Source organism: Typha latifolia, chromosome 3 (genome assembly GCF_019914945.1).
Source record: "Typha latifolia isolate L0001 chromosome 3, TyphaL0001v2, whole genome shotgun sequence".
Lineage (NCBI taxonomy): Eukaryota > Viridiplantae > Streptophyta > Magnoliopsida > Poales > Typhaceae > Typha > Typha latifolia.
In genome coordinates, this window is record NC_133088.1 from 7191998 (window position 1) to 7219167 (window position 27170).

General features: G+C 40.8%; 1 protein-coding gene across 2 annotated transcripts; it reads left to right on the top strand.

The window, feature by feature from the left end:
- The first annotated feature begins 226 nt into the window (after positions 1 to 226).
- On the top strand, positions 227 to 26925 carry LOC140784491 (pentatricopeptide repeat-containing protein At1g05600). 2 transcript variants are annotated; one of them, XM_073131941.1, is made up of 2 exons: positions 227 to 1750; positions 26744 to 26925. In XM_073131941.1, the coding sequence occupies exons 1-2, from the start codon at positions 302 to 304 to the stop codon at positions 26771 to 26773; spliced, it is 1479 nt and encodes a 492-aa protein (XP_072988042.1). In that variant the 5' UTR covers positions 227 to 301; the 3' UTR covers positions 26774 to 26925. The 2 variants fall into 2 exon arrangements, with proteins under 2 accessions (XP_072988042.1, XP_072988043.1); XM_073131942.1 differs by lacking the exon at positions 26744 to 26925 and adding an exon at positions 19651 to 19706.
- Positions 26926 to 27170: the final 245 nt, after the last annotated feature.

Consider the following 27170-nt stretch of genomic DNA (forward strand, 5'->3'; position numbering starts at 1 on the left):
TATATTCTAGTATGCAATATATATCCGAATTTGTTTTCCTTTAAGATTCATGTCGTATTCCGTTATATTGATATCCATTTAATATCGGATTTAAATCTAATTTATATATATATATATATATTTAATTGATACGATTTTTGTTTATTATCTATATCCAAACCATATCGGTAAGTGGATAAAAAATTACCCAATCAGTATTCGTGCCAGGCCCATTTTAACCCATAGATGTAGATCATTGCAAATTCCTCGGGAAATCTATGCACATCTTGCTAAGATAGAGAGGGAAGGAGAGCAAACTCTCATGTCTGCGGTACGGTTGCCGCGAATCCTGACTCCTTCCTACGTAGCCCACCTAATCCGGCAGCAAAAAAACCCCCTTACCGCCCTCCACCTCTTCACTTCCGCTTCCCTTCGTTACCCTTCCTACCGCCACAACTCCGACGTCTACTCCGCCATCTCCACCCTCCTCTCTTCCACCCCCGACCACCTCCGCCTACTCCCCTCCCTCCTCTCCAACATCTCCCACCATTCCTCCTCTCCCGCCTCCGACTCCCTCTTCTCCTCAGCCATAGACTCTCTCGGACGTGCCGGCCTCGTAAACGACGCCCTCGCCGTCTTCCGCTCCATCCCAAACTCCAACTGCGTTTCCTGGACCGAATCATTCCACTCCATCCTCCGTTTACTCTTGTCTCGCGGCGATCTCGTAACTGCACTTCAGGTGTTCGTCGAAAACTCCGGCCGAAGAGAAGTCCGTATTGGCCCCAAAGCACTAAATTTACTCATCGATGCGCTTTGTCGCCGTCGCCGCGCTGATCTGGCTCTCCAGGTTTTTGGCGAATTCCGCGAGCATTGCTGCTATCCCGACGGGGATACGTACCGTAGTCTAATGCGCGGGCTTTGTGATGCCGGGATGCTTGATGAGGCTATACATCTTTTGTACTCCATGCTGTGGAGGATTTCCCAGAAGGGCTGCGATGCCGATGTCGTTGTTTACCGGACGTTGCTAGAAGCGCTCTGTGCTGCCGGGAGGGCCAGCGAGGCCGAAGAGGTGCTTGGGAAGGTGTTGAAGAAGGGGTTGCGGTCTCCGAGGAAGCGGCGGACTTTTCGCAGGGCAGATCTCTCTGGTGCGAATTTGGAGGATGCTAGGAAGATTATGGATGAGGCACTGGTAGTCGGCGGTGTAAAAAGTCTTGGGAGCTACACAGCGATGTTTGGAAATTTGTATGATGAGGGAAGGTTTGCAGATGCTGATAAGCTGTTTGAGGAAATGCTCCAAAGGGGTTTTCGGCCACCAGTCTCGGTATATGAGAGGAAGATTGTGGCATTGTGCAGGGATGGGAGGGCAAATGATGCAACGAAGGTGTTGGAGGAGGAGATGGTGGATCAGGACTGTGTCCCGACTGTTCGGACGTATAATTTGGTGATGGATGGGCTCTGCCAGGTTGGACAATCGAAAAGAGCAGTTGGGTACTTGGAGAAGATGACCAGGCAGGTTGGTTGTGTTCCTGGGAAGGAGACTTTTCAGATTTTGGTTAAGGGCTTGTCCTCCGAAGGCCAATTTGTTGATGCGTCACAGGTTCTGGAGAGGATGTTAAGGCAGCAGCACCGACCGGAGAATGATATCTTTAATAGTGTAATTCAAGGGCTCTGCTTTGTTGGTAGGAGATACGAAGCTGTGCTGTGGCTGGAAGAGATGATCAGCCATGGTAGGAAACCTGAGAATTATATTTGGGCTTCATTGGTGTCAATGGTATGTCTTGCTAACTCTGTTGAGCAATCTTATTGCATGGAGGCTTTCAAGATGTTGACTAGTAATGCATCATAGTTCAGTATTTTTCTCAAAGCAAAGATTATTGTATCATTTTGTGCCATATGTATCGTTACCAAACTAATATATTAATCTATTCAATGATTCAGTTGTGAGCTACTTTTGAAAATTCCAATAATACGACCTGAGGATTGGGCTCAATCAATTCAGCCAATGCTAGGCCAAACCACACTTGAGTTAGGGCTTGGGTTAGGTCTAGGGCATGTGCGCATGTGGGTTGGTTGGACCTTGGGTGCGTCTAGGACCTAAGCTTGCGCGTTTGGGATAGCTAGGTAGGTGATGCCCTAGGAAGGATGGAGGTAGGGGTTGACTAGGGTTTGTAGATATGGATAGAGGTTGAACATGATTTATGGACCCGAATTGGCTTAAGGGGCATGCTAGCTTGCACTAACCCGGTTTGGAGCTACGGTGTGTTTGGTTTTGAGAGGCACGTCCTATGGTTTGTGGGGGATGGTTAGAGGCAATAGGAGTGGCTAGGGTTGAGGGTTGGTGTCAGCTTTGGGATGAGGATAACCAACGATGGGTGGTGGTAGCTGCAAGGGATTGGGGCATTTTAGGGATGGGAGGTTTCGGCCAGGTGTGGGTGGATTTATTATCCTAGGAAATGTAAGATGGATTTTTCTTCTCTTACTTCTACAATGTCATCTTTAATTTAATTTCTATTTGTTTTAATATCCTTTTGTACAACTAATCTTAATTTGGTAAAGATTTTACCTAGTGTCAAATCCCATCTTTCTCTCGCAAAAAAGAAGGCACAATCTAGTATTTTTAAATAGAGGCATGATCCTTGTCGTGAAATGGCTTGAAACAAGATTCTATTCCTAGATGGTTAGATCTATCATGGTCTAAAATTGATATTTTTATATGTTACTTAACCAACCTATCCGACAATTTAACCTACACTTCCTTAAGAATTGTCAGCTAAGTGTGGAGAGAGAGCAACTTACAATCACCATGGTGTTGCGGGTGTATCAAAGGTTTGGGAGATCCGCCTCACCATCCTCTTGTCGTGGGTACCATGTTTGAGTACTCATGGTGTGCTTTGGTGGCTACACCATGTCTTCCACAGCTAGTTTTCTTCCAAGCGCTCCATCGCCATTAGCGATCATAGCTGCATCTCTATAGTCTATCATATTTTTCTCCTCAAGTAGAAGCAATAGGCAACTTTAACCACGTTTCCTTTCCCTTTTTTTCGGCCATTTATGCACATTAGGTTACTATTTAACCTATCGAACGACCTTAGATTAGTGGACTTGAACTCCAACAGTAGTAACCATTGACTACCATCTCATGTTTGCCTTCTCTTCTCAACCAATATTTTCTTCTTTCGAATAGGAAGGAGATGGTGACCCAACTCACTAGTTTGGTTCTAAGCTGTGGTTTAGCTTGTAGCCCTAATCTACCAATTTTAGGCCTAAGGGCCAACCTAATTCATGATTCTAGGTGGGATGCGATTGAGTCATAGCCTAGTCCAAATCTTTGGGCCATGGGTTGGCTCAAAAAGGTAGATTAACTACTTTTAGTCTCCGTTCACTTGTTGTAGAATAAGGATAGAATAAGCATAAGTATTCTAATTTTAATACCAGAAGAAGAGGGCTAATACTAGTATAAGGTGCAATAATTACATTTGATGTGATATAAAGTTGGTATTAAAATAAGGTAATTATATCGGGAATTGGTGATCTTTTAAACCCAATGACAAAAATACCCTTGACATATGTTAAAAAATAGTAGTAAATACTATTTTTCTAAAATAATATTATTTTCTATTAAAACTACGGACTTAAAATATTATATATATATCCACACTATGAATAAATAACTACGCATTGCGGGGTAATACAGAGTTATAAGTCCGTACTGCAAAAATAACTTTGCACTCTTTATATAAAATAACCATGCACTAAATAAAGAGGCATTGCGGGGTTATAACCTCGCACTAAAATAACAATACATTAGAGGATATAAAGAGGAACTATGAGGTAATGCGGGGTTATAAGCCTACACTTTATATAAAATTATACACGAGAATAAATGAACATAAAGTCATCGCACTCACAATGCATTTGCAACGCATTCAAACGCACACTAAAAGTGTTTGCACATACAAAGAGCATATTTTTGCCATTTGAACGAACCTTGGAAGCGTTCTCCAATACAGAGGTGTTGTCCTAGTTGTTCGAACACACCCCACACCTATTCGCACATACAGAGGTGCATACACGTTTGGGAAAATAAGTCACCGTATTCGAACGCACTGAGACTGCGTTCGAATGCCCCCGCATAACTTGCAAATTCTCGAGTTATAATGATACCGAATTTGACTTATATTTGTCCTATCTTTATAAGGTATGTAAATGTTGGTATGCTCTAAACCTAGAGAGGTCAGCTATTTCTTTTGAAGTGGAGTTTTTGAAGAACAATGTTCATTTACCAATCAAGGTCTGTCTCATCTTCTACACATCAAGAATTTTGTCTTAAGGGTCACCAAAGTGAAAGATCAATCTCGAGGGTTATTAAGATTAGAGATATATCACGAGAAATAGTAATGCAAGCTCTAGCGATCAAGAGTGAGTTAAATAAAGTCGTGAGGATTAACGAGTTTTTTTGTATGTTAGTCTTGTTAATTGCTATAGGTAATTAATGATTGATTTGATCCAAGTTTGAATATGTGGGTTTTCCTAGTTGGGTTTTTCCACATTAAAAATCTTGATGTTCACTAATTCAGTTTTATGCAAAATTCACTAATTCTAATTTCAACCTAGAAGAGAGAATTCCTAAAAGGTCACAGCCATTGAGAAAAGTAAGGACATTAACACAATGAAGGTTGAACAATTGAAATAGATCCTGAGATGATAGCTATGTTTGTTAAGGTCACTAAACCTTTGAATCCACTCTCAAAGTATGGCCTTAATCACTATTAGAGAAGATTTAGAAGAGTCCGATAATGAAACTTAAATAGATCCTGAGATGATAGCTATGTTTGTTAAATAGTTCACTAAATTCTTTAAGAAACCAAATAAGTTTAGTGGTGAGAAGTTTGAGAAAAACAAAAACATTGAGAGAGAAAAATCTTGTTAGTGCAAATGTTGGGATTGGTAACAATAATTTTAAATAGAAAACAAAAATTAAGATAGTAAAATATGATGCTATGAATGTTTTAGTTTTGGTCATATTGCTAAGGAATGTCCTAATTGGCTCAAGAGGAAGGATAAGGCTATGAAGATCTCTTGGGGTGACTCGAATCAGTCAGATGATGATTCTGAGAAAAAATAAGAAAACTATGTAGCTTTCACCAACTCTCTCTTGCACTGACTCTATTGTTAATTCTGATAGTATAGATGAGTAGGAATTATTACCACCTGAAGGAGAAGAAGACTATAAATTTCAAAAAGCATTGAATGAATTGTACCTAGAGTCATTTAATTTAAAGAAAAGCAATCTAAGGCTGCTCCAAAGACTCAAGATAGTTGAAGTTGAAAGAATCCAGTTTGAAGAGAAATACAGCGTGGAACTTGAACAAGTCAAAATTCTCATGCAACAACAAAACAAAGCAAAAGAAAAGACAAAGACCGCAGAGACTAAACAAGAGCAATTGTTGAAAGAAGTGTCATTTTTAAAAGGGAAGAACAAATTGGACAAAATATTAAAAGCTCAAATTTCTAGAAAAGATAGGTATGGACTTGGATACACTGATAATTCAAGTAATAAATTACTATCTTTATTTCTGTAGACATTCAAAAGGGAGATAACATGAAATCATTAGTTGAATCTCTAAAACAAACATAGACGAATGTCTCGAAGTCAAAACTAAATCAACATCACGGTGAAACTTCAAAGGAGTAAAAGATAAACATGAATCATAGTCCTCGAGAAAAGGTAAAAAGAAAAGCTTTTATACCCACATTTTAACATTGTGACATTCTAGGGCATATTAGACTTAATTGTAAACTCTTGTAAAAACTTAGGGGTGTTTTTATTTATGGTGTGAAAACAAAGTTTATTTGAGTTAAGAAAAGGGAAATGTTATGTTATACATGCTACCTTGAAAGCTTTAAACTTAAATGTGTGGTATTTAGACAGTAGTTATTCAAGAAATATGTCCAGTGACAAATTCATGTTCTCTAAAATTGAAGGCTATGGAGGAGTTGTAATCTTTGAAGACATAAATTCAACCAAGGTAATTGATAAAGGAAAGGTAAGTACTTTAGGTATACCTATTCTTGAAAATGTTTGTATGTTAAAAGTTTAAAAGCTAATCTCCTTAGTATTAGTCACTTCTATGATGAAAATTATGAGATAAAATTCTCCAAAAATGATTGTACAATTCTAGATCATTAAGGTAATGCAATATGTTGTGGATTTAGAATATTTAATAATTTCTATGTGGTTGTAATTTCAAATAATTTGAAATGTAATAGTGCTACTTTGGAAATAAATGATATATATTTCTAATAGTTGATGATTACTCTAGATTTTCCTGGGTTGTCCTTTTATGTAAAAAATCTGAAACTTTTGGAACTTTTAAATCCCTATGTTTGAGATTGCAAAATGAAAAACTACTACACTTGTTAGAATTCGATCTAATCATGGTAGAGAATTTGAAAATAAAAATTATTCTATGCAACTTAGTGGTTCGCAACGCGACTTGGCAACTCGCTAAGTTTGCCCATGTGGTCTGGCCGCCAAGGTTGCCTCACACATAAAGTGATGGTGTTCTGGCCATTCGAACACACTTAGTACCTGTTCACAATGCGTTCACACATGCAGAGATGCATATTTGGTCGTTCGAACGTACTTGGGGAAATAAGTCACCGCATTCGAATGCTTGGACGTAACTGATACATTTAGTTAGGATCTTTTTTTATTGCATTAGGTGTTTATTTTCATTAAAATAAAATTCCAGTATAGTGGGGACACCACTTTTTGTCACGTGTATTCTCGTAAGCACAAAAGGGTTGCACTCATGGCCCTTTGGCTTAACGAGGATTGTGACTAGTCACCTTCTAGGGCTATTTTCATCTTTTGTCTTTTACTTTATTTTGCTTATATAAAGGCTTGTAATCATTTTTTATGGGTTAATAAATATTTTAAGAGCTTTTGCATATTGAGTGTTTGTTGGTGGGTTCCAACGTTGATCGATTTCGACACCCCGATTGGTGGATTCCACGGGTTTGATTATTTCTCCCTACTTTTTCTTCTCAACTCTACAATCAAGACGTTGTCCTACATCAACTTTGGTATCAGAGCAGATCGTTTCCTAGTTTATGGACGCTCCATCGCCTAGATTCTACACAGTGCCTCATCTTTTCTTCGTCAGATCAATCGCTTCGTGATCCATCGCCCGATAACATTAGGATCCAGATCCGAGTTACGTGAGGAGATCACCCTCAAGGAGGAAAACAATAAACCATTACCATCATCAAATCTCCACGCAAGGAGATAATCACAAGTAATCTTTATTTAATAGATTTTCTAGCGTCCTACCATGGGTGATCAGGCACAGGTAACGAAGTGTAAAGTCCAGTGTTTTGTTTTCTGTGCTTTGCTAACTGACAAGTTCTACATTGACCAACTAATTTTGTGACGTCACGTTTGAGACTTGGCTAGTAGAATTGGCGCTCAATGGTTTTATCACGTCCAAAATGTCCCGATAGGCCACCGGCATGGATCTCCCAAACAAGGAAGTCACGCACGGTCCGTCTTGGAGGGAATAACTGTCCAAAGCTAAGTTTGGATTAGTCAGCAAAGTGAGAACGATTTTGCCAAAGTTCGGATAAGTTGTATAATCTTCCTTCATTTTGTCAAACCCAGTGACTTTGATGCTAATAGCAGACAAAAGGTTAACCCTTCGACTAAGCGCATCAACCGCCTTATTCTCAACCTCAGCTCTATGTTTGAGTACAAAAGTGTACTCCTATAAGAACTCGATCTAACGAGCATGTCTCGAATTTAGTTTCTTCTGAGAATTTAGAAATCGAAGAGCTTCGTGGTCGGAATAAAGCACGAATTCATGCGGAAGTAAATAATGGCGCCGATAGCATAAAGCTTGAATAACCGCATAAAATTCCTTATCATAAATGGAGTACTTTTGCTTAGCCTCATTTAGTTTTTCGCTGAAATAGGCAACAGAATGGCGTTCCTGGCTAAGGACACCGTCGATCCCAATGCCTGAGGCTACACCACAAGAAATTTTCCCATGAATGGGCGAAGCACTTGTGTCATAACACGCATGAAAGTGCTTGGGGCATTTGATAAACCGAAATGCATTACCAACTATTCATACAACTCGTCTTTCGTCTTAAAAGTAGTTTTCCATTCATCGCCTGGGCGAATTCGGATTTGGTGATAACCACTTTTAAGATCGATCTTAGAGAAAATTGAAGCTCCCGCCATCATATCAAGCATGTCATTAAGTCGTGGAATAGGAAAACGATATTTGACTATTATTGTATTGATGGCTCGACTATCGATACACATACGCCAACACCCATCCTTCTTTGGCGTGAGCAAGGCAAGCACCGCACAAGGGCTTAGGCTCTCGCAGATGAAACCTTTCATAAGAAGTTCATTTACCTGATGTTGCAGTTCAGCATGTTCTTTGGGGCTCATTCGATAGTGTGGCAAGTTTGGGAGAGATGCTCTAGGGACAAAGTCAATTGCATGTTGGATATCACGTAAACGAGGCAATTGGTCCGGCAAATCATCTGGGAACACATCTTGAAACTCATTTAGCATAGGCGCAGATTCATCGGATGATGGAGTGAGGGTAGTGCTCCCAACTTCACGAGCCACCAAGGCAAACACAATAGAGCCTTGGTTTGCTTCCTTTTCAAATTCTTTAGAATTTATTATGTGCAAACCCTTTTTTACTAAGAGCATTTTTTTTATTATCTTTATTAATTATGTGCAATCTTTAGTCCCATATTTAATGTAAGTGCGGAATATTGCATTCCTTCGCTAATCATCGATCTTCCGGGGTTGCGTCAAAGCGCAACGAACGACACCAACATAAGGTCTCCATAATCACGATCTTCATCACTATCTTGGACATCATCAGGGTTAGGTTCATAAACTTGTTCATCGAGCTTATTTTCCCCGATAGTGTCATCCTGTTCCCCAAGATAAAGGGTCTTTCGAGGATAGTTTGAAGCCACATGACCAACTTGTCTGTATTTGTGACATTGACGGGGGTCATTAATAGGTGTAGTTTCATAGAGGGGCCCCTTTCCTTTGTCAGGTTGTGCAGGTGCGGTAGTTTGGGTAGTTCTGGTAGGTATCGATGGTGATGGAGCTTTTACGCCAGTAGGTGCATAACTGGAAGGGGTGTGCCCAATTGGTCGAACAGGCAATTGTTGCCTATTAACCATCTCGTAGTTCAACACAAGAGTGTAAGTTTGGTCTAAGGAGGTAACCTCCTGAAAAACTAACTCTCTTCGAATATCGTCGTTAAGGCCATGCCTAAAATGACTCAGCATCATCCTCTCATCCTCCACAACATTAGACCTTAGCATATATTCCTCAAATTGAGAGACAAATCGCTCACAAGCCTATTTCCTTGTTTAAAATTATTTCATTGATCCAAAAGGTCACCAAGATAAGAATGTGGCAAATATTTTTCTTCTAATTTTTCTTTCATTTCATGCCAATGAATTATGGCAGGTTGGTTTCGTCGCACAAAAAGTTGTTCTATACTTTGCCAAAACAGTTTGGCTCGGTCGACTAGTTTTATTTGGGCAAATCTGACGCATCGATTTTCTGGTAGATCATACCACTCAAAGAAGTGGTCCATCTCACGAAGCCAGTCAGTAAATACAGCATGATCTAAGCGACTGTCAAAAGTTGGGGCATCTACCTTAATATTTTTTATAATTTGATTGTCATGGTTTTGAGATTCTCTAATGGCGACATTGCCTCTAAACCCCCCGTTATTATGAAAATCAAATGTATCTTCATAATAATTTTGCCTATGGGGTTCTCTCTCAGGACCTCTCTCATGGTGAGGGTAGTATAGAGCTTGTCGATTGGTCTCGACATTAGGAGCGGCATGGGTGGCACCCATGTTGGACGCACCGACGTCACTCCTGATCTCATGTTGGTCACGACTCATCTCAATAGCCTCAATGGACTCTTGTAAAAATCGACGAAAATCTTCCATAGTATTGGGTTCTATAACAGACTGGGATGAAGGGTGAGAGACTCTCGTACCACTACGAAGGTTCATATAAAGTGTCTCTACCACTAAAGAAATAAATGCAATAAATGAATGATGATATGCAAGCTAAGAGATCACAGCAAACAATAAGGGAGTAATAACTAGAATAACTTACAGCCACTTATAAAGTTTTTAGTAAGAGCTAGTCAGACTCAGCAGAAAAATTGCAAACTAGTAGTACAAGCTCTCGAGATCGAGACGGGGATTGTAGATATGTCAAGACTTTCCCTCTAACCTAGCTAGTTCTACGCTTAATATTAATTGTTTTTTTGTAACAAACAAAAAGAAGTAGGTAGGCAATATCAGGCTCAAGCGCTTGTTGAAATAAAATAAATAAATTAAGCAATATAAATAGGTAGACAATAGCAAACAATAACAGGTTCAATATGGTTATGATCCACACCAATAGAAAGACAGTTGCTATTTTAAGACTAACAAATAATAGTAAAGAAAGGACGGATGTTACCGAATGTTGCACTTCCACTGTAGAGGATGGTCATGATATCGATGGCCAGAATTCGACAACAGCGGCGATGGCGACAGCAGCGGTGGTAGGGACAACGACGGCGACTGTGGTGGCAGGGAGCTGCAAGAATGGCAGCGACGGCTGCAACGATGCAGTGGCAAGACCGCGCAGGGGCTGCAGCGACGGCAATAGTGGAGCGGCGGCGGCGGTAGAGATAGGCTGCGCTAGGGGTGGTGGAAGATGACGATGGGTTTGGATTGGGTTGTAGGTTTTAGGTTGGTTGGAATTAAGTTAGGAAAGTAGATAAGATTGTGGAAACTAAGACCTCTAATGTGTCACAAGTGGCCAAATTGTACTTTGTCCATATCGTCAAGTTATATGGTCTTCCAAAAACTATTGTTTCTGACCGGGATGTTCGCTTTATGAGCTATTTTTTGAAAACCTTATGGCACATGGTTGGCACAACATTAAAATTTTCTACTGCCTATCATCCTCAAACCGATGGTCAAACCGAGGTTGTTAATCGTAGTCTTGGAAATCTTTTGCACTGTCTCGTGTGTAATTATAAAAAAAAACTGGGATGCCATTCTTCCTATAGCCCAATTTGCATATAATAACTCCATTAATAGGTCTACTGGCATGAGCCCGTTTGAAGTTGTTTATGGTTATAAAGCACGCAAACTTCAAGATCTGTTGCCTATGTCATCTCATTCTAGAGTCTGTAAGTCTGCCGAAGCATTTGCATATCAGGTTCATTCTTTGTATCAAGAGATCACTAAGCGAATTGAGGCGAGTAATCACCAGTATAAAATACATGCCGATTTGCACAAATGTGCTAAGGAGTTCGATGTTGGAGATCATGTTACGATTCCCTTCGGGAGCTGTTCGAAAGTTGCATTCCCATAGTGCAGGACCTTTCCAAGTTCTGAAACGTGTCGGTGCTAACGCTTATGTCATTGATATTCCCCTTGATTATGGCATTAGTTGTACTTTTAATATTGAGGATATAGTAGCCCACCATCCACCTATGCATATCCCTATCGAACCCTATGCTACATCTACTACCCTTCCAGACATCCCTGCTATGCCACCTACCACTTCTTCTTTCCTATCCACATCACACGAAAAGATAGACGCTATTTTAGATAATCAAATAACATCTACTATAGAAGGAGGGGTTCACCGTTTTCTCGTTCGATTACACGGGCAGTCAGAGTCAGATTGTACGTGGATCACTAGCGAGGAGTTACAGTAGCTTGACCCTGACATTTTGGAGTACTATCAGAGCCAATCAACTGGGTCGAGTTTCTTCCACCCCGGGAGAGTTGGTGGGGACACCACTTTTCGTCACGTGTATTCTCGTAAGCACAAAAGGGCTGCACCCGTGGTCCTTTCGCTTAACGAGGGTTGTGACTAGTCACCTTCTAGGGCTATTTTCATCTTTTGTCTTTTACTTTATTTTGCCTATATAAAGGCTTGTAATCATCTTTTATAGGTTAGTAAATATTTTGAGAGCTTTTGCCTATTGAGTGTTTGTTGGTGGATTTCAACGTCGGGGGATTTGGACACCCCGATTGGTGGATTCTATGGGTTTGATTATTTCTCCCTACTTTTTCTTCTCAACTCTACAATCAATTCGTTGTTCTACACCACTGTAGGGCGCATTCGAACGCAGGTGGAGTCATGTTTGAATGCTTGTGAATCCTTGTGAACGCCTTGTGAACACATTTGTGAACGCTCGCGTTTGAACGACTTATGAACGCCTGTGTCGCATTCACAAATCTAGAGAAGGGGCTTTTTGAGTGCGTTTGAACGCGATGGGGCGCATTTGAACACGATCGACAAAAATCCTCTAGAATTAGGATTTCATATTATTTTAAGACATATTGGCTAGTCTCTATAAATATGTGGATGGCAACCAACTTCATATTGGAATTGGATTCTTGATTTCTTGCCTCCTATCTTCTCTCTAGACTCCTCTCTTCTCCCTCTTCACTATCCTTCCACCTCTACCATTGGCAATGTTTCTCCTCGCTTCTAATCTCCCTCGTCTGTTGAATCATCCCTCTTCTTTGGGATCTCGACCACTTCGTTCCCTTCGTCTACTTTCCTTAATTACTTTCACAATCTACCCTCATCTCCATACCCATCCATAACCCTAACATCTACTCCATCCGTCACCACCACCATCACCCACGTTATTCCGTGTTTTTGTTCCTGCTACAGTTTGAATCTGTGAAGGGCATAAATACAAAAGTTGTAGATTAGGAAGTTATAGATCCAACCCAGTTAGTTTCGTAATTTTTGACTACCAGAGAATAGCTGACGAATATTTTTCCTCGATTGCACGGACTGATTTATATAATAAATTCAGATCTTAAAGGAATCTTAGCGTAGCCTATCTTTGGTTCCAGATCTTATCAAATTGGTATCAGAGCCTAACAATTGGTATCAGAGCAGATGAACCTCAGACCTCCATTAATGGTTGAAACAAGAAAAATGACATCAACAAGTAGACCTATGGAGAGCACATCGACAAGGAATGACTCAATGCACGATGATCCTAACCGTGAGGCCGATTCCCTTAGAGCGACCACGGCAAGACCGAGTCAACCAACGTCCATGGGTTTGAATATGAATGAAATAAGGGGCATGTTCCAAACATTGTTGCATAGAGTTGACAACATACAAAAGGATCACAATGAATTCAAGGAATATGTCGTGAATCGATTGGGTTCGTCATCTCCTTGATGACGAACGGAGTTTCAAGAAGGACCAATGGTGGGACTCCATAGAACCGATACCCCATAGGTCCAAGTGCATGATATGAGTGTCAATGATCCCCTCCTACCTATGCCTTCACATCATCCCCCACCTCCGTTACAAAACCCAAGACCGGCGGTGGTGGAACCCGAGAAGCGTGCGGCATCGGTGTGCTTCGTCGATGAGGAGGATTGACACTATGAGGATGAGGTTGATCCCTATAGAGATGGTGATGGATGTGCTCGAGGATTTAGACCTGAACCAAGAATCTTTCGTGAACCGGACAATACTATTTGGGGGGAGAACCGCATGCTTGATCTTTTCAAAATTCCAAAGCGGTGATCCAACGGATTGGGTGTTTCAAGTTGAACAATATTTTGATTGTCAAGGTACAACAAAAGATGCAAAAGTCCATATGGCAAGCTTCCACCTCCAAGGAATGGCATTGCATTGGTATATGTTAGTTATTCGTGATTGTGGATTTACTGGATGGGTTGATTTTTGTAGGAGGATTACACGTAGATTTGGGACAGCGGCATATGAAGATTTTGCTGCCACATTAAGCAAGATGGTTCAAAGGACTTTTGTATTGGAGTACCAAGCTGAGTTTGAAAGAGTTAGTAGTCATTGTGAGCCACCCTAGCCCGAACGTACATTAATGAGTACATTTATTTCAGGGTTGCGAAAGGAGATACAAGCGGATGTTCGTGCTCTATATCCTACTACTCTTGAGGAGGCCTTTGAGAAGGCCGTGAGGATGGAACAAAAGCATAGGGCTCTAAAGATGGCAACAAAAACCAATTGGGGCAACTGAGATGGGCGGTCTGCACCTAGAACATCAACTGGAAATTCTTCGGTTTCAAAGACAGCAACTGCGACTACTAGACCACGACCACATTTGAGACATTCTTCCGACGTTAGAGGAGGCACAAGACCCACCGTTCAAACTCTCACACCTGCCCAAGTGGAGGAGCGAAGAGCGAAGGGCCTTTGCTTTCGATGTGATGAGCGTTTCACCCCCGGTCATCGGTGTTCTAAACCAATCGAGAGCTTGATGCTTATCGATGGTCCTGAGGAGGATGATGAGGTACTTGATGATGGAGAGTGTCCAGAGGACACCCATAAGGAGACTATTGAGGAGGGCGTGGAGGAGGATATCCAAGCTGAAATATCGATGCATGTATATTCGGGTACTTCTGCGCCGACAACGTTATGAGTAGACGAACTCGTTAGAAAGCATTGTGTGCACATCCTCATCGATTTAGGGAGTACATACAACTTTTTAAACGAGAGGCTAGTGAGAAGATTGGGTTTGGATGCTGAACCGACTACAGGGTTTGACGTTGCTATTGGAGACAGCACGAAGCTTAGGGCGGAGAGCTTATGTCGCCGAGTCGGTATATGGGTGCAAGGACATGACATTATTGTAGACTTGTATTCGTTGGCACTACGAGGAGCGGACATTATCCTTGGTGCTTAGTGGTTACAAAGTTTGGGACCTGTCACATTTGATTTTCGAAGTATGTGGATGAAATATAAATAAGGAAACAAAGATGTGCAACTTGATGGTGTTCGGACTTCGCCGATTCCTACGATGCAGCCTATGGTGGAGCTGCCTAGTGCGTATGATTTGGCCTATTTTCTTCAGTTAGGACTAGCAGGAGATGAGCCTCAAACGAGTTCAGGTACTATTATTGAATTGTCTAATCTATTAGATAACTTTTCTGGACTGTTTGAGGAACCGTAGGAGTTGCCACCGAGGAGAGCGGTGGACCATCGCATAGAGATTGTACCCAGGGTTGTACCGACGAACGTGAGGCCATATCGGTATCCACATGTGCAAAAAGAAGTTATCTCAAAGATGGTAGCCGAGATGTTAGAGTAAGGCCTTATACAACCAAGTCATAGCTCATACTCATCCTCCGTGCTTTTGGTGCGAAAAAAAGATGGGACATGACATTTTTGTGATGACTATCGAGCACTAAACGCTATTACCGTCAAGGACCGATATCCTATTTCGGTTATCGAGGAGTTGCTAGACGAGCTTGCAGGGGCAACTATATTTAATAAGCTTGACTTGAGGGTCGGGTATTATCAAATTAGAGTTCACCCGGCGGATGTGCACAAAACTGCATTTCGGACTCCGGACGGGCATTATGAGTTTCGAGTGATGCCTTTTGGTCTCATCAATGCTCCAGCTACCTTTCAAGGCCTCATGAATGATATATTTCGGCCTCTCTTACAAAGGTATGTCTTGGTATTTTTTAACGATATTTTGGTGTATAGCAAGACTAAATTAGAGCATTGGCGGCATTTGGAGAATGTGCTGAATTTGTTAGAACAAAACCTATTGAAGATCAAGAAGTTCAAGTGCCTATGGGGAGTACCGAAGGTGGAGTATTTAGGCCACATCATTTTAGCGGATGGTGTAGCGGCGAATCCTCAAAAGGTTGCATGTATGACTGCTTGGCATATTCCTACTACTACCACCGGATTGAGAGGATTTTTGGGGCTATGTAATACCCACAACCCTAAACACATGCTTGGCACGAGCCCACGTGGCACCTGACTATTTGCTTAGTTACTAACAATCAAATAAACATGTATTAACATCATAAATTATTCACAACATCTAAACTAAGAATAAAATAAGTTTAACTGTCAACAACACACAGATAACCCTGCTTGGGCCCCACACAGGCCACAACACATCATCAAGAGCTTCTCACCACAACATACACACAACGGTGGTATATACATCAGTATACAAGTACAAAATTACCTGCTAGAATATAAGACAAGGATAAAGACACACTTTGGAGAATGTCTACTAATACATCAAATAAGATAACTCATCTAGCGCAAAACACTAACCACACACTACTCTTCACCCACTAGTAAGGTCTCTAAGGGAGTATCCTTCTCCACTCACTCACTTGGGTTTTTGGAAAGGAGAAAACAAAGAGAGTCATAAGCTAAAGGCTTAGTAATTAGACATTACCCCGAATTAATGATGCCAAATAGAGAGTAAATCATATACTGGATAATATGAATCAGAAAGCAGCATGATGCCATGTATGAGCATGTATATATGTATCCTCAATGACATATATATGAATGAAATCAATTCTCATGAATGAGCATATTATATCCTCAACTAAAAATATATCACATGATGAAATTACCATATAACATCACCGAATATAATAACATATTATGTATAAAAATTATGATCCAATGATACTAGTTACATCAATGATGATGCATGATGCATGCCAACTACTAGATAATCGTATATGTCAGAGTCAAATATAATCCACATATCTCTCACTATCACAATCATCCGTCTCAACTCTGAATATCATCCACCATGCTTGGCTCGGCCAGGTTGGCCGGGCCAGCGCTTGGGGCGCGTGGCGCCCATCTCGGCTGCCACTGCATGGCACGAGCTGTCGCGCCATGCAGTGCAGAAATAATTTTTTTTTTTTTAACCTTGGGTTATTACATATAGTATTATAGAGTAAATTTCATACTTTGTCCACCTCTGGTTTCCAAGTTTTCTCTTTCCCCTTGCTGATGAGCTTGATCATATCGCCTCCACCTCTCTTTGCACTTTTTTCAGCCAACAACCCACTTCAAGTTACTATTTAGTCTATCGTAAGACCTTCGATTGGTGGACTTGAACTCTGACAACGGTGATTGCTAGCAACCATCTCTCATTTGCCTTCTCATCTAATGTGATTCAGGTTAGACCGGATCACCTCGTGCACATTAGGTTCATGGCATGAGACATTAAGCTCATGACTCGTTAATTATCTAGTTAGAGAGCTGATTCAGCACTTGTGTTTAACTATTTCTAGCTTATGTAGTTGAGTCAGTCTATTGGTGAATTTGATGTGGTTTAATTAATAATTGTGGTTTGGGTTAGCCTCCAATATAAATTATGGAGGGTAACCTGATTTAGTCATGCTTTGAACTAATTAATCAATTCCTCTATCTCCTTCCCTCTTGGCCTAACTCCTTTCTTGCTCCTTTCAATCCCTAGTCGCAAGGGCTACCATGCCGCCGGCAATCCTCCCCTTCTTCCATCAATTCTCCCATCTCCTAGGGCACTCACCACATTCTCTCCCCTCTTTCTTCACCCTTTATTATGTGCAAACCCTTCCTAGAAGCACTCATGTCTAGGCCTCCATCTCCACCATCATTACCATGATGAACGCCACCACTGAGTCACCCTACCACCCCTCACTCACCCTAGAACACCTTAGCCATCCTATAAACCACTCTCTATAGCCCCACCACGTTCTAAACTCCATTAAAGACCTGCAATCCACCTTTAGCCCTCTAACCTGATATCACCTCCAACACCACCACTGAAATGGTACGATGTCCCCTTAAAAAGGGTTGAGCTGACTCATAAGTAGATTTGTTAGGAATTTGTATAAAGCTTTCGAGAGATTTTTTTTACAAATCTAGCCGTTGGATTGACGTAAAATTGTGATATGTTATAACGCTAGGAAAGAGCTTTCCAACAATCTAATTTAGCTCAAATCAGATGACTAGATTGAAAGATATCTTCAAAATAGTGTACGAAGGTCGAAAGGTTAGAATTGATGCAGATGTTCGAACGGCACGTTCAAACTCCTTGCATTCAAATGCACCGGCCAGAAAATTTACTTATCGAGAAATCTCAAAAATTGAAATATGAAATGAATTCACAAGTCATATCCATGCACGTGATGACCCAAGTCATATCATAAAACTTCATTGATATTAGACCTAGCTATATTATGAATCTTGTAATAACCCAAGCCCAAGTAAAAAAAAAAAAAACTGCACTGCATGGCACGATAGCTCGTGCCATGCAGTGGCAGCTATGTTGGGCGCCACGCACCCCAAGCGCCGACCCGACCAACCTGGCCGAGCCAGCTGGCGCGATGGGCCCCTGCCGCCATCGCCGTCGCAGCCCCTCCCCACTGCTTCTCTCACTCTCTCTTTCTCTCTCTCTCTCTAATTCATTTTCACCCCCCTCTCTTTCTCTCTCTTTCTCTCTCAAACACCCCTTCTCTCTCACTCTACCTGTTACCTCCGCCACCTCCACTAACGCCGGTGAGCTTTCCTCCTTCTCCCTCTCTCTCTCTCTCCCTCTCTCTCTCTCTCTCTCTACCCCTCCCTCTCTACCTCTCTTTCTCTCTTTGTCGGCTTTCTCTCGGACCGCCGGAGGGTTGAGCCGTCGGAGAGAGGCCGGCCACTAAGTGGCCACCAGCGGCCGCACCCCTCCCCCATGGCCCAACCTTCTTCTTCTTCTTCTTCATTATTCTTCTTCTCCTTCTTCTTCTTCTTCTTCTCTTTCTTCTTCCTCTCCTCCTCCTTCTTCCCTTCTCTCCCTGGCTGCACTCTGCAAGGGTGCTGCCGCTCCCCCGGCGCCCTTTAGCGGCGCCTTTGCGTGCATGGTGTCAATGAGCCCAGCACTATATACATTTATATATTTTATATATATATATATGTGCACAATTAGTATAGCTTAGTTAATTTAATGTATTTAAGTTATACAAATTAAATATAATTGTATCACAATTAGTATATAATTCTAATTATATCATGTTTAGCAAAATACCTGCAATATAAATTATTATTTTAATCCTTAGTAGGTAATAGTAATTATTAGGGTTATGTATGTACATTCTTACATAATTAATTGCAGTAACTTAATTCTTATTTTCTTGATTATCAAAGAGAATAATAGACAGATAAAATATATTTTAAATACACAATTAAATAATATAATTATGATTAATAAATAACAAAAATAAATATAGAAATGAAGAGTACATAATTACAATAAGAAACTATCACTTTGTTGGGTTAATTTTAATTAATAGAAAGCGTGACATATTTGTTATAAATAATTTCAGATCCCGACCCCCCTGTTCAAGACCCTGCGGACCTAGCTATTGAGGCCTGATCGTTATCGTAGCAGCATGAACAAGTGCTGGTTTGGTATTTGCAGTGGAATGAGTAGTCTTATCCCCTAGACGCCTTTCTCAAATTAGGATATATTATATCATAGCATTGTCATAGTCGGCATGCATCATATATTATATTTGAGAGAGAGTTATGTGGATCATATGACGTGGTGACCTGTTTACTCATTGTCAAGGATTATGTATTCTTATCAGTTATGACATGTTATCTATATTTCATTTATGTATTATTGATGACACATTCATTTACTCATTCATGACATGATACTCTTTCTGATTCATATTATCCAGTACTTGATTTACTCTCTGTTTGACATCACTGATTCGGGGTAAGGTCTATTCACTGAGCCTTTAGCTCATGACTCTTTTGTTTTTCTCCTTTCCAAAAACTTAGGTGAACGAGAGAAGCAGGATACTCCCTTAGAGGTCTTGCCGGTGAGTGTGGAGTAGGATACTCCATCTGTAGAGGAGCGTGATCCTATTTCGCACCTCCTGGACAGTCAAGAAAGACTTATTGAGGAAATCCTTCGAGGTAGAGGAGCTAGCATATCAGCAGAGAGCTCTAAGCTGCCTTCTACAGCGGGCATCACCTTAAATAAGTTTATGCAGTTAAACCCCCCGATTTATAGTGGAGGTGTTGATCCACTGGAGGCTAGTGGATGGTTATTAGACATAGAGAAAATGTTGGATACTTTAGGATGTAATGATCAGCAGAAAGTAGCCTTTGTTGCCTTTATGCTCTGAGGTGAGGCAGAACAATGGTGGAAAGCTACAGAAAGACTAATAAAATCAAGGATAGGGGATGCAGTCATCACTTGGGAGTTATTTCTTGATGCTTTTGATCAAAAGCATTTTCGGCCCTGGAGGAAAGAAAAGATGGAGGAAGAATTTTTGCATTTATGTTAGGGTCCTATGACGGTGGCAAAGTACGAGGTCAAATTTAATGCTTTAGCCCGTTTTATACCCCACCAAGTTCCAAATGAAGCGCTAGAGCTTGACATTTCAAGCATGGGCTGAATTATGCTATACGTCAGAGTTTGGAGGCAGCAGGTCTCATCCCTTATGCTGATATAGTAGAGAGGGCTATGGCACTAGAGGGGGTGATTCAGGAGGAGAAGGCTATGGAAGCTCGGCGATCTAGGACACAGTCTGGGCGAGGCAGAAGTTCTAGGGTTCCTTCTGCAAGCCAGAGCCTACCGCATTCGCAGTCACAGCATCGCCTTCCCTACCATCCTTATCAGGGAAGTTCTAGCACTGGTTCATCTGCTAACCGATCTAATTCACGGGGATCTGGAGGACTTAGCCTAGTAGTGTCTCAAGTTAGTGTGACTGGACCGCCTTCCATTGGTAGAGGGGGTGGATCTACTGGAGGTCAGACTACTTGGAGAAGTCACTGCTTTGGGTGTGGGAAGTTTGGTCACCATCTTCGGGATTGCCCTAACCCACGTTTGTGCTTTGAGTGTGGACGGCCTAGTCATATAAGTCATGACTGTCCACGCGCTGCCACTGCCCTGATTTCCGCCGCTGCAGCATCTTCTAGAACTGCACCTCTTGGGGTTTCTGCTACGGCTGGCCGAGGTAAAGGAGTTGTTGGAGCAGGTTCCTCTCAGCCTGGGCGAAAGTCTAGAGGTGGCCGGATCTTCGCTATGACGGAGCATGACGCTTTGGCATCCAATGATGTGGCCACAGGTACTCTGAATTTATTTTCTCATGCAGCAAGAGTTTTATTTGATCCGAGTGCCACACATTCCTTTATTTCAAGTTCTTTTGCTTGCCATGCTGATATGCTAATGTAACCTTTAGAGAATATTCTGTTGGTTGCCACACTAGTATGAGAGACAGTTGTTATTGATTCGGCTTATAAATCCTGCACAGTTAGTTTTGGTGATAGAGAGTTCAAAGTAGATCTTTTGCCACTAGAGCTGACAGATTTTGATGTTACCTTAGGGATGGATTGGTTAGCTGCATATCATGCCAACATAGATTGCTATAGAAAGGAAATTGTGATGAATTTAGCTGATGGAGCAGAATATAGAATTAAGGGAAACAAATTCAGTAACCCTATGAAGATAATCTCTGCATTTGAAGCTTGTAGGTTACTAAATAAAGGATGTACAGGTGTCTTAGCTAGTCTGTCAGGGGATACTGATAAACAGATTAAATTAGAAGATGTCCGAGTTGTTAGAGAGTTTCCTGATGTTTTCCCAGATGATCTCCCCGGATTACCCCCGGATAGGGAAGTAGACTTTTCAATTGATTTAGCTCTTGATACTTCACCTATTTCTAAAACTCACTATAGAATGGCACCAATAGAATTGAAGGAACTTAAGTACAGTTGGAAGAACTATTACTGAAAGGCTTCATAAGACCTAGTGTCTCTCCTTGGGGAGCACCTGTTCTTTTTGTTAAGAAGAAGGATGGGACACTCAGGCTGTGTATAGACTATAGACAACTGAATCAAGTGACAATAAAAAATAAATATCCTCTACCTCGCATTGATGATTTGTTTGATCAGTTAAAGGGAGCTAGAGTATTCTCTAAAATAGACTTGAGGACTGGTTACCATCAGTTAAAAGTCCGTAAGGAGGATATTTCCAAAACTGCTTTTCGTACTAGATACAAACATTATGAGTTTTTGGTCATGCCATTTGGATTGACCAATGCTCGAGCTGTCTTCATGGATCTGATGAATAGAGTTTTTCAACCTTATTTGGATCAGTTTGTAATAGTTTTCATTGATGATATACTAATATATTCAGCTAGTGAGGAAGAACATGAATATCACTTGAGGTTAATTCTCCAGATTTTGAGAGAAAAGAAGTTATTTGCCAAATTTTCAAAATATGAGTTCTGGCTAGATCAGGTGGTCTTCCTAGGACATGTAGTATCACAGGAAGGGATCAGTGTGGATCAATCCAATATAGATGCTGTATTGAAATGGAGTCAACCAACTAATATCACGGAAGTGCGTAGTTTTCATGGTCTGGCTGGATATTATAGGAGGTTTGTAGAAGGATATGCAAAGATAGCTATGCCTCTTACTAGGTTGACTCAGAAGAATCAAAGGTTTGAGTGGAATGAAGAGTGTGAAAATAGTTTTCAAGAATTAAAAAGAAGATTGACTCGTGCACCAATTATGATTATTCCTTCCAGTGGAATAGGATTTCAAGTGTATTGTGATGCCTCATGTAAAGGATTAGGTTGTGTTTTAATGCAGAATGGTAATGTAGTGGCTTATGCATCTAGGCAGTTAAAAGATTATGAACAGAATTATCCTACTCATGATTTGGAGTTGGTCTTTGTAGTGTTTGCTTTAAAGATTTGGCGACACTATCTATATGGGGAAAAATGTGAAATTTTTACAGATCATAAAAGTCTTAAATATTTGTTTACTCAGAAAGAACTTAATTTGCGGCAAAGGAGATGGTTGGAATTAGTGAAGGATTATGATTGTACCATAAATTATCATCCAGGTAAAACAAATGTTGTTGTAGATGCCTTAAGTAGGAAGTCAGCTGGGAGTCTAGCATTTTTAATTACCCAACAAACTATGATACTTAAGGATATGCAAAGGCTAGAAGTTCCAATTGTGGCCAAGGTTGGTGGAGTTGGTTTACTTGCACAATTTACTATCAAACCTACATTGATAGATAGAATTAGTACATCTCAGAAGACTGATATTAAGGCTATGCAAATTGTGAAACAAGTACAGAATTCCAGTAAACCAGATTTCTCTATAGACTCTCTTAGGGATCTTTGCGTTTTAGAGGCAGATTATATGTTCCTAATTGTGAAGGACTTAGAAATGAAATTTTAAATGAAGCTCATAGTTCTACTTATGCTATGCACCCCGGGGGAACAAAAATGTATCATGAGTTGAAGAAGAAATTCTGGTGGGAAGGAATGAAAAGAAATATCGAGGAATTTGTGGCTAAGTGTTTAACTTGTTAGCAAGTCAAGATTGAGCACCAAAGGCCTGCAGGCGCACTACAACCTTTGCAGATTCCTGAATGGAAATGGGAACATATTAATATGGATTTTGTGACAGGATTACCAAAGACGTAGAAAGGGAAGAATGCAATTTGGGTGATTATTGATAGGCTAACCAAATCAGCACACTTTTTACTAGTTAGTACTACTGATTCAATGGAAAAGTTAGCTATCTTGTTCAGAGATGAAATTTTTGCTCACCATGGAATTCCTGTTAGTATCACTTCAGATAGAGATCCTCGTTTTGTGTCTAGATTTTGGAAGCAGTTTCATCAGTCTTTTGGAACAAAACTACAGTTTAGTACAGCTTATCATCCTCAGACAGATGGTCAATCTGAGCGTACTATTCAATCATTAGAGGATATGTTGAGAGCATGTGTAATTGATTTTGGATTGGGCTGGGACAAATACTTACCGTTGATAGAGTTTGCTTATAATAATAGTTATCATGCTAGTATTGGTATGCCTCCCTATGAAGCATTATATGGCAGAAATGGCAGATCACCAATCGATTGGGAAGAAGTTGGAGAAAAGAAGGTTGAAAACTCAATACTAGTGCAAGCTACAGTTGAGAAGATAAAGACAATTAGAGAACATATAAAGGTGGCACAAAGTAGAGAGAAAAATTATGCTGATAATAGGAGGCGTGATTTGGAGTTTTAGGTTGAGGACAAAGTATTCTTAAGAGTTTCGCCTTGGAAGGGTGCATTTCGCTTTGGAAAGAAAGGAAATTTATGTCCTAGGTATATAGGACCATATGAGATTCTTGGACGAGTGGGGCCTGTAGCTTATAAAGTAGCTTTACCCCCTAACTTAGCACAAATTCATAATGTGTTCCATGTGTCAGTACTAAGGAAATATATATCAGATCCTTCGCATGTGATTCATTATGAACCAGTCCAGCTGCAGCAAAATTTATCATACGAAGAGCAGCCTGTGAAAGTCCTTGCTAGAAGAGATAAAGTACTACGAACAAAAGTTATACCTTTAGTAAAAATCCTGTGGAGAAACCATGCAGTAGAAGAGGCTTCTTGGGAACGTGAAGATGAAATACGATCCAAATATCCAGAATTGTTTAAAGGTATGTAAATTTCGAGGTAGAAATTTTTATAAGGGGGGAAGGAAAATGTAATAACCCAAGCCCAAGTAAAAAAAAAAAAAACTGCACTGCATGGCACAACAGCTCGTGCCATGCAGTGGCAGCAGAGTTGGGCGCCACGTGCCCCAAGCGCCGGCCCAGCCAACCTGGCCGAGTCAACTAGCGCGGTAGGCCCCTGCTGCCGCCGCCGTCGCAGCCCCTCCCTACCGCTTCTCTCTCTCTCTCCCTTTCTCTCTCTCTCCCTTTCTCTCTCTCTCCCTTTCTCTATCTCTCTGATTCATTTTCAACCCCCTCTCTTTCTCTCTATTTCTCTCTCAAACACCCCTTCTCTCTCACCCTACCCGTTACCGCCGCCACCTCCACTAATGCTGGTGAGCTATCCTCCTTCTCCTTCTCCGTCTCTCTCTCTCTCTCTCTCTCTCTCTCTCTCTCTCTCTCTCTCTCTCTCTCTCTTTCTCTCTCTCTCTCTCTGTCTCTCTCCCTCTCTTTCTCTCTTTGTCGGCTTTCTCTCGGGTCGCCGGTGGGTTGAGCTGTCGGTGAGAGGCCGGCCGCTGAGTGGCCACCAGCAGCCGCACCCCTCCCCCATGGCCTAACCTTCTTCTTCTTCTTCTTCTTCTTCTTTCTTCTTCTTCTTCTTCTTCTTCTTCTTTCTTCTTCTTCTCCTTCTTCTTCTTCTTCTCTTTCTTCTTCCTCTCCTCCTCCTTCTTCCCTTCTCTCCCTGGCAGCACTCTAGAAGGGGTGCTGGGCTCGGCCCAGCGCCCTTGCAGCGCCAGGCGCTGGGCTCGGCCCAGCGTATACAAATTAAATATAATTGTATCACAGTTAGTATATAATTCTAATTATATCATGTTTAGCAAAATGCCTGCAATATAAATTATTATTTTAATCCTAAGTAGGTAATAGTAATTATTAGGGTTATGTACGTACATTCTTACATAATTAATTGCAGTAACTTAATTCTTATTTTCTTGATTACAAAGAGAATAATAGACAGATAAAATATATTTTAAATACACAATTAAATAATATAATTATGATTAATAAATAACAAAAACAAATATAGAAATTAAGAGTATATAATTACAATAGAAACTATCACTTTCAGATCCCGACCCCCCTGTTCAAGACCCTACGGACCTAGCTATTGAGGCCTGATCGTTATCGTAGCACCGTGAACGAGTGGTGGTTTGGTATTTGCAGTGGAATGAGTAGTCTTATCCCCTAGACGCCTTTCTCAAATTAGGATATATTATATCTTATGTACACGCATGTTTTGGCCTCCAGCATGATTATATAATTTTATCTAGAGATAATTACAGTCGAGCATATTTTATCATGCATTCGATTATGCTGATTTGGTATATGAGCACATTGGTGATATATATAGAGATAATTAGAGATGATTCTATTGTTATGATTGTTTACCGAGTTGATCTGTAGCATGAGTATGCATGTGTTGACGATATAGTTGGAGACTACATTGCATCATTTTCTCTTGATTCCTATTCCACCTAAATTCCTGTTATGCATTGACTTGTTATCGTACTGGATATATGCATTTGCTCTATCATTTAGAAGGAAAGCATGAAATATGATTGATAGGATAGTTGATAGAATGCGTGAGGATACCCGAGTGGGCGCGAGGGTCAAGGCGTGCCTGGAGATGATTGATCGCTCGGCATAGTCGCGATCCTGTTGGCCTTACGTCTGAGGTCGTTAGTCTGTGTGCGCAGCAGACATTCGGACACATGCCGTTCGTCAGGGCATATGTGGCGAGTTATCCTCACGAGGTTTCTATCAACTATGTGGGTGCCCGGTCTGGATGGATGTTAATACCCTAGCGGGTGGCGGGGTATGGTTATATTAGAGATACTCTTGTGGGTGGCGGAGTATGCTCTGAGCCTTTGGACATGATGTTGAGACCGGGTACCGGGTATTGACGGTGCACAGTGGTCTAGTATGATGATATTATACCGAGATGTCGGTGATGATCGTGATGTTGAGAAATGCATATGATTTCATTATTATCTGACATACCTAATTATTGAGTGGTCAATATACATCACATATGATTGCATTTGATATCATAGCATTGTCATGGTCGGCATGCATCATATATCATATTTGAGAGAGAGTTATGAGGATCATATGACGTGGTGACCTATTTACTCATTGTCGAGGATTATGTATTCTTATCAATTATGACATGTTATCTATATTTCAGTTATGTATTATTGATGACACATTCATTTAATCATTCATGACATGATACTATTTCTGATTCATATTATCCAGTACTTGATTTACTCTCTGTTTGGCATCACTAATTCGGGGTAAGGTCTATTCACTAAGCCTTTAGCTCATGACTCTTTTGTTTTTCTCCTTTCCAAAAACTCAGGTGAACGAGAGGAGCAGGATACTTCCTTAGAGGTCTTGCCGGTGAGTGTGGAGTAGAGCGAGGTTAGTGTTATATGTCAGATGAGTTATCTTATCCAATGTACTAGTGGACATTCTCCAAAGTGTATCTGTATCCTTGACTTATATTTTAGTAGGTGACATTGTACTTGTATAATTAGGTATATATTACTGTTGTGTAGATATAGTTGTGAAAAGCTCTTGATGATGTGTTGTAGCCTATGTAGGGCCCATGTAGGGTTATTTGTATGCTGTTGACAGTGAGACTTGAGTTATTCTTAATTTAGAGGTTGTGGATAAAATTATGATGTTGCTATAGGTTTATTTGATTGTTAGTATCTAACCAAATAGTCAGGTGCTACTCATGTGCCGTGTGAGCTCTTGCCATGCTACAGATTTTATTTTTGACT

Coding starts and splice junctions, on each gene's coding strand:
- LOC140784491 (XM_073131941.1), top strand. CDS start 302: ATGTCTGCGGTACGGTTGCCGCGAATCCTGACTCCTTCCTACGTAGCC. Junction 1,751..26,743: donor GGGCTTCATTGGTGTCAATG/GTATGTCTTGCT, acceptor CCAAAAACTCAG/GTGAACGAGAGGAGCAGGAT.